Genomic DNA, 16,571 nt, shown 5'->3' with positions numbered 1-16,571 from the left:
CCATCTCAGCAATCGCCACAGGGCTGTTATGTGATGGCAAATGGAAGGGGAGACTGCAGAAGAGAGAGGCGTCATCTGCAGCACTGTCTCTATCAAGATGTGATCCCCTCACAATCATCTGAGCATCTTTCGGCCTTAAGGGTTTGCTGCCCCTTTCTCCTCATGAACAAAAAGAGCTTTTCTCTCAAACATCTGCACTAGGCATGAACAAAAAGAAGCAAAAGCAACAAAAATGCATTCTGAGGAGTCTGGAATGAACAAAATCAAATAGCCTCCCAATTAAGATTGGATGTCTCTTTCTAAAAAAATATTCTCTAGCTCAATTCTCAGATATGGGCTTGAGGCAGGAATTTCTGGGAAATTCGCTGGCCTGTGTTATGCAGGAGGTCAGATCACAAAGGTCTCTTCTGGCCTTAAAAAACAACTCACAAACAAAACTATGGATCAATCAGGTTTCACTTTCCTGAAGTTTGATGTCATATTCCTACCTGTTCTCCAGACATTCATATGGTCTGTCAGGGGAGAGAAAAATCTGAAATGCTAATATATAAAAAAAAAAAAAAACCTCAGGGGGAGGGGAATATCCCCCTTAAAAACACCACCTTGGGTTGATATTAGAAATTGATTTTTTTTTTTAGCAAGTCACCTTTCAAAAACCTTCTTATCACTGTGCCACTAAGGTCCTAATTTTTCAGAAGAGCTCAGGGCCCAATTTCAAAGCACTCGGTACCCCCAATTAGGGCCAGATCTTCTCAAGTTCTCAGCTCTCATTTAGGCAGCTAGGTTGAAGTCAAATTCACCCAATGTAACATATTACACTCTTAGAAAATTCTGGCTTGTGGGCAAGTGTCTCTCTCAGCTGATTCATAGGGTAGGAATGTAGCAGTAAGTCCAGCTGTGGCAAAAGGAGGCTCAAAACAATTTGGAAAAATAAAAGTTGCAAGTGACGAGACCCAGTCCCCAGGGAAGAGGAGATCGGTGCCTGCGTGATGAGGACCATGGAGTGGAGAAGTTCTGGAGCAAAGAGGGCTAATTCTGAGGCCTATCACTGAAGTGTAGCATTGATTTTCAAAGTGGACCAATAAGGGGTTTTTGCTTAAATATAGACAGAGCGTGTTTTTTGTGCTTTTAAGGAACTACTCCGCTAAGCTATTCTCTTTCACAGTTTAAAATGCTTCTCCTTGGCAGTCTTGTGTTTCTTCTCCAAACCGATACTCTCTCCTTTTCCCTCTGCCCAACTCCCCCACTCCTGCTGTCAGAGGGAGGTGGCGAAGCCGATTCGGTTGTTCCGCCGGTCGAATTCGGTGTAGTATTGCCCGATGAAGCTGGCTCCCAGGATCCAGAGGGGGCCGGTTGGAGGAGGGATGTCCAGACCTGAGAATGCCACGATGCAGATGTCCTCTCCATACTGGGATTGCTATGAAAGGAAAGAGGCCCAGCTTATGAGGACAGACGCCGGGGGGAGAGATTCCTGTCCTGGATTGGAATTTGTTTCCCCAGACCCTGAAATGCCCCAGGTAACTGCTCCCCCCCCCCCTGGTTGCTACTTAGCTCCACAACCTCTTCTCCCAGGAGTCTGGTCCACACTTCAGTCTATGCTTTCCAGCCAGGCCTGCTCCAGATTCCTGCTCCTCACCCCAGGCCCTGCCCCTCACACCAGATTCTCCTGCTGCTGTGCTCTTCACTCCTGAGATTTTGCTGTGAAGATGTGAAATTACCCAGGGAGGGTTTGTGTTTTGTAAAAGCAGGGGGTGGGGGGTTGGAGTCAGGTCCTCGTTTATCCAGACAGCTCCACCAACTTTGTGAGCTTTGGAAAAACTAGTTCTGGTTTAGGCTTATTTTTATTCCTAGGTGTGTTATGGGAATAATATATTGGGCATAAGTCTGGAGTCCACGGCTGATGATACCCAAAATAACAGCTCTGAACCAGATAAAGAACACAACTGGGGAACTGCCCGAAAAGAAGTGATCTCTTGCTAAACCCTTTTCTGCCCTTAATGCTGGCACACATGTTCTTTAGTGGGCATCACCTAGAAATCCCTTGTCAGGAGCAGCAGCTGCCTTCCCCACCCCCACCGCCATTAACAGAGGATAGGCATCTCACCCGGAGGACGTAGGCTGAGCCACTGAGTGTGTAGACCTTCCCACCGAGGTGGAAGGCGATATCGGGCAGCAGGTGGACTTTGTCACAGTCAACGATATACTGGAGCAGAGGAAGGAAGGAGAAGGTGATTAGGTTCTACAGAGGCTGTCTCCTGGGGCTCAGAGCAGGACGGTCCAGCAAAGAACCTACTGTAGGCACAAGTAGCCTCAACTAGAGGCTGTTACATCTCATTCGATAAAGCAGACCCATGCTAGCAATGGAGACCGAACAGTGTGGGGCATCCCATATCACCCGCCCCCCCACTTCACTGCTCATTTGGGCTTCTTGGACTACCTCACCCCGCCTCCTAAAGAGGTGCAACCACACAGAACAAGCTGGAAGGAGACCAAGAGTGAGTTAACAAGACAGTAAAAACCTGGGGGCCAGGAGTCCTGTTCTGCCTCCCTCTGCCTGGGGCTGTGACTACGCTCCCAAAAGGAATCTCTCTCCTTATCCACCCCTGGCCAGCCCTAACGCACATGGAGTCTTTGACCCCTGGCTTCATAAAGAAGTCATCAACACACTCCATCTGCTCCTGCACCGCTGGGAGAGGATGAGATGACCTGTCTCTGCCAGTGGGAATGGCCAGTGCTACCCCATGGTCTGGGAAGACAGGGGCACTGTCACAGCCAAGGAGAGGCAAGCTGCATGCTCTCCCCTGGGAATCAATTGTAACCTCATCCCCAGCACCTGCCCTAGTTCCCAGGTCGGGACCTCGTGAAGCTGGCTGCTTGGTCACATGCCAACCAGCGAGCAGATGGACAAGAGCGAATGGTGGGTTTGCTCACCCCTCCTTCCGCCAGCTCCGCCGCCTGGATGGCTCTCATCAGCACAGCTATGGAGCCTGCTGGGCCGGTGATGTAGGAAGCCCCAGTGTCGATGGCCACCGAACAACCTTCTTTGCAGAACAATGTCTCAGCACCGACAGACACCCTATGGAGTGAAGGAAAGAGCTCTGACTTTCCCCTAACCTCTCCCCTCCCGACAGCACTCTGGTCACCCCTGCCCTGTAATATCAAGGTCAACAGGAGCCTTAGAAATTACATAAATCTAGGCAGCTCCCTCTCTCTCCTGGCCCCTCCAATCAGCACCAACTCCTTCCCTCCCAGTCCATCTCCTTCCACCTCCCTTCACATCCTGCTGCTAGGTGCTGACGTGCATCTGCTCTGACCCTTCCAACAGACCCAAGCCCCGGCCACATCAATCTGCTAGCTCCTACACATTCCTCCCAGCCCCAGCCCTGTAACACATACAGCTCAGGGTCAGGAACCCCAGGCTCGGGGCCGGGGTGTGCGTGGGTGGCTTGTGCATGCTGAATGGGTTCTAGCCCTGCGCTGCCAATGACTCTGTGTCTCCTTGGACAAGTCACACCCTGTGTCTCAGTCTCCCTGCCTGTGAACTGGGCTTACCGACCTCCCGGGACTGGACTGTGGGTAATTCTCTCATGTTGAGCACGAGGAGGGTGACACACGAAGTCAGCACTATTCTTGTTAACCTTTGGGATCCAATGTTATTTGTCCCCCAGCACTTTTTGCAGGCGTTAAAGGGGTTAACCCCAGTGACCCAGCCCGATTCCAGCTTTGATAACTCTACCGTACCTCCCCAAATCCCTCCCCACCTAGGAGGGAGGGAGCTAGGTAAGGGCCAGGCGTGCTCCCTGCTACTGACCCCTTCATGCTGATCTGCCAGTAGCCGTTCTTGTTGATGTTCAGGTAGTGAAAATTCCCCGTGTAGTAGGCTGGATCACTTCCTCCAAGGATAATTTCCCCTCCGGGTTTCAGAAGAGAGTTCCTAGGACATAAAACACAACAGAGTAACTTCCTAGCTTGTCCCTTCTCTCGGGTCTCCACTCCAGGAAGGCAGGGCCTGGGGAAACCCCATAGGGACCAAGACATGATGCCTTGCAGATTTCCCATGTGCCAGATGAATCGAGTGAGGGGAGTTAGTGCGCACGGTGAATAGAGTCTGGGAGATGGCTCCAGCATGCTGAAAGCTCTGATTAGAGGCTTCTTGGGGATCTCAAGTTCACACCTAGCAAAGCTGCCACCAGGCTGCTTGGGCAAGGCCGTGCTTTAGAGGCCGAGGAGTGTTCCAGCGAGCGTAATGGACCTCTTGTGTCAGTGGCCCAGTAAGTGCAGAGGGAGCTCATACTAACCAATACTGGGCTGCTAAAGGGAGTCATTTTTGGGTATGTTTCTGGCAGAGCTAGCAGAGTTTACCGCCCAGCACCGGGGTGCAAGGGTGATTGTTAGTGTGGTGACGCCTCGAGAGGGTTTGTGTTTTATCATCTTCTTACTTCGAAGCTCTGCAAAGAAAGAGAAATCTAATAAAACAAGGATCCTACGGAGATTTTGCCTTCAGGAGCTCTGCGTACCAGCTGGCCAGATCCTGAGCTGGTGCAAGCTTGCCTAGAGCTACACTCATTCACATCAACTGAGGATCTGGCCCAGGACTGCAGACCAAGGACTTTGGGAAAGGCGTCATTAGGCTCTGTTCATCACTGACAGTCACACCTTCATGAGAGAGCACGAGATCCACACGTGTCGCTTCACATTCTGATTTCCAGATTTGTTTCGCATTATTTTTTGTCTCTTGAATTTAGTTTTACTGCTCATAAAAGCCAGGAAGTGACAGCACCAGTGTGGGCTGAGCATGGTGCAGATGGCTTCAGGGTAAGCTTTCCCCCAAGCCACGCTTCCGAAGGCCTTTCACTAAAGCTGGCCGGGAAGCGGGGGTTGATGCTGCACACATGTTGGATGGAAACGGAGACATTTTTAATTCCATCAATATTTTTCCTCAAAAGTTTTTGGATTTTCATTGAAAAAACGACTTCTCCTCCGCCCATTTTCAGCTGCGGAAAGCCCAAACAATTTCGGTTTTGGGGTTTTCCCTTTTTTTCCCCCACAGGAACCTGAACATTTTTGGGGTCATAAATGGGTATTTCTTACAGAAAAATTATTTGTTTAACGAAAAAGCCATTTTCCACCAAAACATGTTTTGAATGACAATTTTTGACCACGTCTGCCTTTCACTCTGACCTGCAACACCCCTGGTTAGTCCAGTAATGGGTCCCCAACACAACTGTGCCCGGCCCTCTCAATGTTGGTCCACAGCTTCTCCTATTACTCCTGTTCTGGGCACCCACACAACTCTGCCTGTACCCTTCCAGCCTGGCCCCACAGCTCCTCTCTTATTCAGTTCCAACCCTGCCAACCTTCCTGCTCTTCTGTTTCTTGAACAGACAGTGAAGGCCGTGCCAAACAAGGCCATAACTCTGAACCCAGACAACTTTTATCCCCATTACTCTTGCAGTAGTGAACCCCAGAGACCTCCACCACACTGTACAGGACTAATAGACTCATGCAGCACTCCCAGTTCCTCTGTGGTACAGGCTGTTTGCTACTAGCGACACCCACCTGCTGTAGTAGACCGAGAACACATCCTCCTTCAGGATCTGCTGGGAGAGGATCCGGTCAAACACTGGGGTGATGCCATCGATGGCCTGACTGGGGTACCCCATGCCCAGCACCCCATCAAATCTGGCAAAGATGAAGGGGAAGGCAGGCAGCGCCGTGGCTTCAGCAAAGACCTGGATGATGGGGATATCAGCCACCTGGGGAGAGAAGAGTATGAGACAATGCAGATTAGTCGAGGGTACATGGGAGTCTAGTGTGTTTCTCTTTGGTGCACAAGTATTGTGCACTCGGGTATTTTGCATGTTGTTCATTTAAACACTCAAGAGGGCTGGGAGCACAACGGACCCTGATTCATCCATGCAGAGTTCAAGGACCAAGGGATAAGTAGCGAAGCTCCCTGATCCTGGGGTTTTCAGGGGCTACTGCTGTTTCCAGTGCAGATTAGAGCAGCCACACGGGCTGCTCTAACCCCGTGCACACATGTCCACAGCCACTATGAACCACTGCAGACGCTGCTCTGCCCCCCATCCACCCCAAACACTACTGCTGCTCAAGGGAATGGAGATCATCCCTCCCAACAGCCTGATTTTCATGTTGAGCCCCACAACTCCCGCTGATGGGAGCTGGGGGTGCTCAGCCAGGCTCCAAATCATTGCAGGTGGAGCCACAAACCCTGGCTTCCGTTCTCCTGTATTTTGGGCAAAAGCCTGACAGGCTCCTAGCCCTGTGTAACTAACAATGCCTGTGGTGATGTGAGTTTAAACAAAACCTACTACACTCTTCGCTATTGGACATTCCAGGGTTGTCAGTGCTTTTGATTTTTTCAGGACCCTTCCAATACTTGACATGGTTCTTAAAGCACGAAACTCCAGGAATCCAGCGATTATGGGAGAATCTATGCTTTCATTTACCGGAAAAAGGAAGGGCTTGTCTACATGAACACTTAGTTTGAGGCTAGCTGGGGTGTAAATCGACCCTGCAGTGGCCTGCCTCACACTACTTATCTGTGTGGATGCAGCTGCCGTGCACTCAAAGTGCTGTAGTCTACTTTGCTCTACCCAGCTTTGAAACGTGGTTGTGTGGTGCGTCCATGTTCCAGGACAGAACTGGCTCGACTGACGGGGGCAGCAATCCTGTCAGTCTGTAAAGTGCTTTGGGATCTTTGCAGATGAAATCTTTGCTATAGAAATCCACTGAGTCAATGGGCCAGATCCCCAGCTGGTGCAATGGGTATGTCTACATAGAAGTCAATGGTGCTCTACTGAGTTACACTAGTGGAGGATTTGACCTATGCTGGGGGGGAGGGGGGGTGGTAATGGCCTGATACAAAGCTTAGTGGAGTCAGTGGGTGTCTTTCCATTGACTTCAATGGGCTTTGGAGTAGACCATCGGGTTTATCCTTAGCATGGCTTTGCCAGCGCTTACCATGGCTTTGCCAGCACTTACCATGACGACATCCTGGCTGAGGAAGCCTTTCACGCTTCCTGATCCATACTGGATAGCAAAGCCCGTTCCGTTCTCCAGGTACGTGCGTGACTTGGAAGAGTCGTAGCGGTTGTGAGACACTGGGGATACATTAGAAAGGAGAGTGGCAGGAGTTAAAGCCAATCAGCATGACAGGCGGGCGCTATCTGCTTCCATCACTATAGTATGTGAGTGCCTCATGAAGGTTAATGAATTCTTCCGCCCCCTGCCCTGTGATGCAGCGAAGAATTATCCCCTTTTTACAGAGAGAGCCTAAGCCAAAGCCCATCCAAGTCAATGGGAGTCTTTCATATGATTTCAATGGGCTTTGGATCAGGCTCAGAGGGATGAAGGGACTTCCCCAAGGTCACCCAGGGGGTCAGTGTCAGAGCAGGGAATAGCTGCCCAGATCTCCGATTCCCTTCATCACAAGATCAGACTCCCTCCACAGGTGCTGGCGGTTTGTGGCAGTTTTCCCACATTCCCAACTTCCTGAGATCTGTTCTGAGATGTCATTCAAGTCCTTTCCTCCCATCAGCCGTGCTCTCTCCTGCTATGACCGCATACATGCTCCCACCAAGTGGCCGAGTCCAGAACCCTTCCCTGCACCGTGACACATACAGTCCCGCCTGGAAGTAGCGTTTCCCTACGATTTCACCATGCATGTTGAGGTGTGAGTGTGCACTTTGTTACACCACAGGCTTCTTCCATACTCCCCACTCTGGGTCCTATGCAACCTTCCTACTGAAAATGATGCAGGCTGATTGCAAGAGCCACAAGAAGTGGGGTCTAATTCTGCTCTCAATCCATTGAGTCAAATGGAGTCCTGATTTGCACAAGCCCAGAATTTGTCCCCTGACAGTGTTCCCAGGTGACTTGGGCATGAGACACTCCAGGGCTCACCGCAGGCGCTGTAGAGTGGAGAGCATCTGTAGGAAGGCACCCAAAGGTTGGCCGAGCCCGTGTCAAAGACCACCTTGAAGGTCTGCGCTGGTGTGCCAATGCTGATCTCGCCAAAGTACTGGGTCTGGAGAACACACAACGGGAGGAACGTTAGAACCGAATGGGAGCCCCGGCAATGCGGATTTGGGCTGGGCAGAGCATTATCTCTAGGGAAAATGACCTGCTTTCCAATCGATGCACTCTAAGCGTAACAAGCGCCTCATCAGAGGATCTCACAGCCATTAGCAAACGTTAATACTTAAGTCACTCCCTGCAAGCCTGGTCGACAGGTATCATCATCCCCATACGGGCAACGGGAGACCTGCTCCGGCTCCACCACAAACATGCTGGGGGACCTTGGACAAGGCACTTGGGCCCAGATTTTTAAAGGGATTTAGGCGTTGCTCTGCTGAGTATTGCCAGGCCTGAGCAATTTCCAAAACCAACGTAGGCACTTCGGAGCCCACGTCCCGTTGACTTGCAAACAGCCTGAGTCCCTTTCGAAAACGGGACATGGGCATCTAAATCGCTTCGGCCGGGCAACGCCGAGCCTTAAACAGGGCTAGGCCCCCGTGTCTCTGAACAGCTCCCCCGACAGCACATTCTTATTTAAGTGCTGCCAGGGGACTCAGGGTGACACAAGATTGTTCCTGCCCTGAAGTGCTCTCTATATTTCTCGGTCCCGTCCGTTTCCCTCCGTGCTTCCCTGTAAATGGGAACGCGCCTTTGGAACATGGCAGATTCTCCATCATTTGAAGTCTTTTATCAAGTCTGGACATCATTTTAATAAAAGATACACTATAGCTCGGTCAGAAGTTATCGGCTTCCCATGTGGCGATAGCTCTGTCAGTGCGGGACAGGACGACGGAGCTGCGTCCACACTAGGGGGATTGTACCGCTTTAACTACAGCAGGGCAGATAAAGCTGTACAACTCTTGTGTCGACAAGCCCGTAAATATGGAAGGAGACCTGGGGATGGGTACCAAAGCAATGGGGAAAACTCACATCCAGATAGTTGGTGAGGATGGTGGGGGCCGTCCCGTTCCGAGGGCCTGTGGCACCGGCGTATTTATTCTGCTTCAGGGCAGGGAAGACGTCTGACACTTTCACACCCATCTCCTGCAAGGTCTGACGGATTGAGGGCATTTTCTTTAGTGGGATCCTGTACATTGGGGGAAGAAGGAAAAATGCCAGGGGGTTAGGGTAATGGTTGCAAGGTGCCTGGAGGGAGCGGCAGGAGAAGATGCCAGATAGCTTGTCAGATTTCCTCTGCATCTCAGGAAAGACGGAGCTAGACCCTCAACTGGGGTCATATAAATCAAAGGGGGCTACACAGACAGCAGCTGAGGATCTGACCCGTTATGCATAAATGCTTGAAAATCCCCATGTGCCCGTTCTTTCATCTGGGTCCGCTTCTGCTCTTACTGACGCTGGTGTAAATCAGGAGTGACTCCACCAAAGTCAGCCGAGTAACTCCACAGCAAAACTGGTCTGAGAACAGAATTGGGCCTGTAGAAAGCCACACTGGGGGGAGAGACCCGGCGTTCCTCTAGGCTGTCACAGCAGCTGGCCTGGCGAATGCAACTCAGTTACTCTAGGTGGCGGTAAACACCTGCCTCAGAATAACAGATCTGCCGGCCTGACTGGAGTCTGGAGCTCACAGGCTGCCCCAAACTGCCCCTCTTATCCCAGTGGAAGATGAAGCAGCTCGGTGACTGGCACAATCAGCACAGAGCTATGGAAACATGTCCCCAGATGACCCGGCATTGCTCACGCCTAAGGCCAGTCACGGCTCGGTAGAGCAAAACGACTGCATGAGGCCGGATCTCACGCTTGCCGGGCCAGGGATGCAGGAGATTATTATATTCTATTGACACTGCAGGGGGAGTTTAAGGAGGCGGAATGGCCTGACGCGAGTTGGAATTTGGCCAGGGCACGGTGGTCGTCCCCCTCCTCTTGCCCCCCTTCTGCTGTTGCAGAATATGCCACTGGACCTTTCAGACCCTCACACGGTCACTCGGGATGTTGGACTTCAGTCTCAAGCTGGGGGACAGACTCGCCCCCGAGTGCTGTATCAGGGCATTGGTGCAGCGCGCTCCTTACGGAGTCCCAGCAGCATGGGGGCTGCGCCCCTCTGGGACGGGACAGCATCACAATACAGGGTATCATTTGCCACTAATAGCTTTATAAAGTCACTTTTCCTTTCCTTCCCAATGCTCCTTGGTTGCTGGGTCCCCTGTATCCCTTACCCCTGAAATCCCATCCATGCTCTAACCACTAGCTTCTCCTTCGTTCAGAGGGTTTGTCAGATCAGACCGAACCAACAGTCCATCAAGTCAAGAGCATTTTGGATTCCTCTAGCATGGCCTTGATTCTGGAGAGGAAACAGAAACCTCCCCATACAGCACTTGGCTAATTATCTTTGAGCCTCTGCATTTATTGCCTTCCCTCCGCCTTCTCTTTTTGCTGTGAACATTTCTCATTCTTCTATGTTCTCCTCCAGCAAAGTTTATTCTCCCTCTCTTGTTTCCATCCTGATCTACACCACTTCTCTTTGCCTTTCTTTTCCTCTCTCTGTGGGTCTCTCTTTCTCCATGTTCCTTTGTCTGTCTTTCTGTCTCCAGTCATTCCTCATGTTACCTGTCCACAATCTGGGGTAAAATTTTCACGGACTTTCAATGAGACATAGCATACTAAAAATGCCCAAGTCACTTTTCAAAATGAGACGTCAGCTCCTAAGTCACTTCGGTGCTTTAGAGAATGTTATCCTTTCTTTCCCTGCCCCTCTTCCCACATTCTAAAGTGTGGTGAGTAGAGAAGTGTTAGGAGAAGAACGGGTTTTTTTAGGGGCAATTCTGAAAAATCAAATAAAAAAATCCTTTTAGATCCACCCACAAATGAACATTTTCAGGCCAATTGAAAAGCTGAATAAAATATTGTTTCAGGTTGAATTAAATGTTTTGTTTAGATTTTGAGCATTTTATAAAATAAAACGGAAAGAAATTTGGAAATGAAAAGTGGTTTCAAACAAAAAAATAATTAAAACATTTCAATTGTTTCCGAATTTGCAGTTTCCCCTCCGCCCAACACAAAGAATTTGGCAAAACCAACACAAATGTGGGAAGCGTTTCCATGGCTCCAAGTTTGCATTTTTTGCCAAAAAACGAATTCAACCGAAAAATATCACCTGCTCTACGAGAGATGGACCCAGCCGGCGAAATTCAGGTCCCGCCTTTCCCAAAGCTCAGAAGCATTGGAGTCCAGTGTTCCAGTCTAGGACCAGCCCTTGGGGTGACCTATTCACTAATTCCCCCGCCCTTGTTGGGCCCTGAGGCATGGTCCCTATAGACGTTTACAAGGCTAAAAAAATACTCTGTTCTCAGAGACCTGACTCGGGTTCTTATTTTGTCAGTAAGAGAAGTCTCCTAAGTGGCAACACAGCCTCCAACTTGCCATTCCCATGAAGTTTCTGCACCCAAGGACTCACCCCCTGCGGCTGCCTCTGCCTTTCCCAGAGACTCTACATTAACTGGATACCCAGAGTGGAGAATGCTCTGTCCTGGCCCTGCAGCCATCACCCATGGGTAGGAACTTCTCCCACATCCCCTTCAAAGGCCTAATTTAAATTGTGTGGGACAGATCCACATCTCATTTGCACTGGGGAACTCTGGAGTCACTCCATTGGTCTCAGTGGCATTACTCTGAATTTATACCAATGTAATGAAATCAGAATCGGTCTTGAGAAATGCATTTGGAAACAGAGGAAGCCCTTGCTGTGGAAACACGGCAGGTGGATGCTGTGTGCTACCTGTCCTTCTCTGAGTGGTATGGCAGAGGTTGGCAATTGCTGGTAGGTTCTCGAAGTAGGCAAACGGGCCAAAATAGTTGTGAATTCTTTGGCTGCTCTAGCGACACAAAGCAGAAATAAACCCAGTTCAGCTGTCTGAGGATAGCACAGCCTCTGCTTCACCCATTTCACAGCTCTAAGATTTAAATGAAAACCCTTTGTCTTCCCCTCTTCATTTTTAAAAATAGAGACACTGCTGACCAAGGCAACCTCCCCAAGTGACCGAGAGCAGAGAAAGCCCAACCCCTTTAGTGAACCTTTAAAAAGTGAGGGCCGGATCCTCAGCTGGTGGAAATCAGCATCGTTCTATGGAAGTCAATAGAGCTGCCCTGATTTACAGGAGCTGAAGCCTCTGTCATCAGTTACAGCCAAAGTGAAAAGAAACATGCTAGAGAGATTAACACACACACCCCATCCCTTAGGCCTTTAGTAACATACAGAACGTTACCTTTGGAAAGCATCAATTGAAGAGCAGAAGAATCCTGCACCCCAGGTAGCCATCACAAAGATCAAAAACTGCTGCATCTTTCTAATTTGCTCCCTTTGCATGGACCTCTCTCTCTCCACTGCTGAAACCTCTCTCTGGGACAGCAGATTCCTGCTTGCATCAAAGGAGAGGAAAAAAATCATTGTGCTTTTATAGCCAAACCTTCTGCATCTGTTTAGGTTTGTGCTCAATGCGGATTGGAGGAAGACTGGGGGATAACAAATCCTGCCAATGGGGACACTCCATAGGTACACAGATTTTGGAGCTGAGCTTAAAGTCACTTCCTGGCAAAGGGCAGTTTGGGTGGGACACACACACACACACACACACACTGCGGTATACATCCCAATAAGGCAGCTCAAATCTCTCCAGGTACACTAGGGCAAACGCATTTAATAAAAGGATTTAAAAAATAAAACCTCTCCATGTAGCTAACCTGTGCTCTTTTAATTTATTAGCATTCCGAAGTCATCTCAAAGTATTTAACAACACTTGGCATTTACGCCACATGGGCCAGGCGGTCTGCAGGCGTAAATCAGGCTAGCTCTACGGAAGTCTATAGAATGAGGGTGAATTGGCCCCAGCTGAGCCCATAATAATGCTGTTCATTTTAGGAACTTGATGGACTTTGCAAAAGCGGGTGAACTTTATCCTCCCCAAGGCCTGGACAGGTGGAGTGATTTGCCCAACAGTTGCACGGCTGGGAATAGAACCCAGGGAACCTGGCCCCCAGTCCCTCCCTGCTTTGACCACTAGCTCACGCTACCTCCACTGAAGCCCCTAGGCAGGATCTTCAGCTGATGTAAATCAGCACAGCTTCACTGACGTCAATGGAGCAGTGCCCGTTTGCGCTGCTCAAGGATCTGACCTGTCTGGTTGTCATGCACACGTCATTTAGGGAAAGGCTAATACTGTGGTGGTTGCATCTCCGAACTCCATGCTGAGGCACCAAGGGGAGTGGCCTGACTTAACACTGAAATGAATGGGACCTGTGGATGCCCAGCAGCTCTGAAAATCTTAATATAAGAACTAGGGGCCACCAAATGAAATTAATAGGCAGCAGGTTTAAAACAAATACAAGGAAGTTCTTCTTCACACAGCGCACAGTCAACCTGTGGAACTCCTGGCCTGAGGAGGTTGTGAAGGCTAGGACTATAACAGGGTTTAAAAGAGAACTGGATAAATTCATGGAGGTTAAGTCCATTAATGGCTATTAGCCAGGACGGGTAAGGAATGGTGTCCCTAGCCTCTGTTTGTCAGAGGGTGGAGATGGATGGCAGGAGAGAGATCACTTGATCATTACCTGTTAGGTTCACTCCCTCTGGGGCACCTGGCATTGGCCACTGTCAGTAGACAGGATACTGGGCTAGATGGACCTTTGGTCTGACCCAGTGCGGTGGTTCTTATGTTCTTATCCTCCCCCACCAGGAACCCATCCTCACTCAGAGATACAATATGAAAGGTTTTCCTTAAGCCCTTGTCTGCACACACAACTTTGTACTGATTTAATTCAAATCACCTTTTAAGTAGAGCTAGTTAACCCATGCCAGTCCCTGCGTGGATACCTTTACACTGGGGTAGCAGGGTGTGTGCGTAGGGCAGCCCCTCGTACTCTGTGAGGGGATTGTGTGGTCTATTTTAAGCCTCTGACTCAGTTTAATTTTTCTCCAGATACTTGGATGTTGTTCCTCTTGGCTAGAGAAGTGATGTGCCCTGCCTGGAATCACATGCCCCGGCGACGGCAGAGCTGGGGCTAGAATAGAGCTCTGTCTCCTTCTGCCGGCATCACATGGAGCACACAACTGTGCTACTCCATGACCTCACACTCCACTTCCTGCTGGGTTATCCCCGGCAGGCCGCCCATTCTTCCAGAAGCAGGGAGTGCAGACACCCCCAGAACTTCCCCCCAAAGGCACTGCTTGAGACCCTCTCTGAGCAGCCCCACCCCCACCCAGCATAGCAACTGGTACAACACTCTATTCAACTCCATGGGATCCCTGAGTGACTGCCACAGACCCCTGTTTAAGCCCTGCCCTCCAGTAGAAGCGGTTCCCTGTGAAGGAGGGCCTCCCCTATATGGCATGGGCCTGCTGTCACCCCCTAGTTGCAGGGGTTCCCTTGCTGTTTGGACCAGACCACATGTGGTAGGATCCTAAACTGCTCAAGATAGTTAAGACCAAAGCAGACTGTGAAGAACTTCAAAAAGATCTCACAAAACTAGAGTGATTGGGCCACAAAATGGCAAATGAAATTTAATGTGGATAATTGTAAAGTAATGCACATTGGAAAAAATAACCCCAACTATACATACAATATGATGGGGGCTAATTTAGCTATAACAAATCAGGAAAAAGATCTTGGAGTCATCGTGGATAGTTCTCTGAAGATGTCCAGGCAGTGTGCAGAGGCAGTAAAAAAAGCAAACAGGATATTAGGAATTATTAAAAAGGGGATAGAGAATAAGACGGAGAATATGTTATTGCTCTTATATAAATCGATGGTACACCCACATCTTGAATACTGCATACAAATGTGGTCTCCCCATCTCAAAAAAGATATAGTGGCACTAGAAAAGGTTCAGAGAAGGGCAACTACAATGATTAGGGGTTTGAAACAGGTTCCATATGAGGAAAGATTAAAGAGGCTAGGACTTTTCAGCTTGGAAAAGAGGAGACTAAGGTGGGATATGATAGAGGTATATAAAATCATGAGTGATGTGGAGAAAGTAGATAAGGAGTTATTTACTTATTCCCATAATACAAGAACTAGGGGCCACCAAATAAAATTAATGGGCAGCAGGTTTAAAACAAATAAAAGGAAGTTCTTCTTCACACAGCGCACTGTCCACCTTTGGAACCCCTTGCCTGAGGAGGTTGTGAAGGTTAGGACTATAACAGGGTTTAAAAGGGAACTGGATAAATTCATGGTGGTTAAGTCCATTAATGGCTATTAGCCAGGACGGGTAAGGAATGGTGTCCCTAGCCTCTGTTTGTCAGAGGGTGGAGATGGATGGTAGGAGAGAGATCACTTGAACATTACCTGTTAGGTTCACTCCCTCTGGGGCACCTGGCACTGGCCACTGTCAGTAGACAGGATACTGGGCTGGATGGACCTTTGGTTTGACCCAGTACGGCCATTCTTATGTTATGTTCTTATGTTGGGTGCCTGGCTTCAAGCAGTCAAGTAAACATGGTGGCCAATTCTATTTTGGAAGAGAGAAAATGAGTCCCCCACCGTCTTGTGGGCGCCATTGCCCAGCCACGGGCCCGTTCTTGAATGGAGCACAGGAGACTTAAGATGAGCCTCAAAGGGTCAGCAAAGGGGTTGGGTTTCTTTAATTGACTCTGTATTTATTTTCCCACAGGCTGCCTTGGACGCAGCCCTGATGAGCAGGGATTTTCCCAAACCCAGCTGTTTCCCTCCCCTCCCTCAGGTTAAAGGGAACTGCGGGTCTGGCACACAGGTCAGACTACGTAAGAGCTCTGGCTGCGTGTGGCAATCCAGTAAATAACGCAGGGTGGGAAGCGCTGGTTCAAATGAAGGGTTGTGGCTTTGGTGCGATTCCTGCCAAGCCCAGGGAATCAGGCTGAAACCCTGGTCTCCCAATGAGCAGCAGAGTACTCCCTTTAGCTACCAGGCAAGGCATCAAAGCAAGGCATCCTTTCAAATGATCAAAATCTGGGACCGTGCTGAAAGCAGTGCTCACTGTCACATGCTAGCCGACACGTGGACCCGATTCTCCGCCACCTTGTCCATTGTGGAGTCATTTACCCATGTGCACAGCTGCTCCCAGAACAGAACACTTTGCCCAGGGGAAATCAAAAGATGGGGGGGGGGAAAAACAAAAAAAACAAAAAACAGTGGAGACCTGGGAGCAGCTGGTGCCAATCGGCAGAGTTCCATGGCTTCATGCATGCCGGCTGAGGGTCTGGGCCTCACAGCTCGATCCATCACCACTGTCATTTGCACCAATGCCAAGTTAATGCTGAATGCCATCAAATCAGAATGGTTGTGTTACGTCCCCACTTTGCACTGGTGTAAATAATCGGGTGATGGTCAAGGATGAATTGAGCTCTCCATGGTCTTGGGAAAAGGGCGGGGGTGAGGGGAGGGCGTTAACCTACCCAATATTAACCAAGCCCAGACCTGCTTCTTTTTAAAGTTACATCTATGAGACAGTTGCATGCAACCAGCTAATAGGGTCACCAGATAGCAAGTGTGAAACATCAGGACATTTTTTTGGGGGGGGGATGAGGGGATATAGTTGCATAT

General features: G+C 49.6%; 1 protein-coding gene across 1 annotated transcript; it reads right to left on the bottom strand.

Annotated features, from left to right (window-relative positions):
- Positions 1-1,191: 1,191 nt before the first annotated feature.
- REN (renin) lies at positions 1,192-12,361 on the bottom strand. Its single transcript, XM_054027897.1, has 9 exons — positions 12,261-12,361; positions 8,971-9,127; positions 7,927-8,050; positions 7,006-7,124; positions 5,560-5,756; positions 3,812-3,934; positions 2,932-3,076; positions 2,105-2,203; positions 1,192-1,417 (listed from the first exon to the last, which is right to left on the bottom strand). Exons 1-9 carry the CDS (start codon positions 12,359-12,361, stop codon positions 1,256-1,258), a joined length of 1,227 nt encoding a protein of 408 aa, XP_053883872.1. The 3' UTR covers positions 1,192-1,255.
- Positions 12,362-16,571: the final 4,210 nt, after the last annotated feature.

Source organism: Malaclemys terrapin, chromosome 4, assembly GCF_027887155.1.
Source record: "Malaclemys terrapin pileata isolate rMalTer1 chromosome 4, rMalTer1.hap1, whole genome shotgun sequence".
NCBI classification, from domain to species: Eukaryota; Metazoa; Chordata; order Testudines; family Emydidae; genus Malaclemys; species Malaclemys terrapin.
This window is presented reverse-complemented; position numbering and strand designations above follow the sequence as displayed.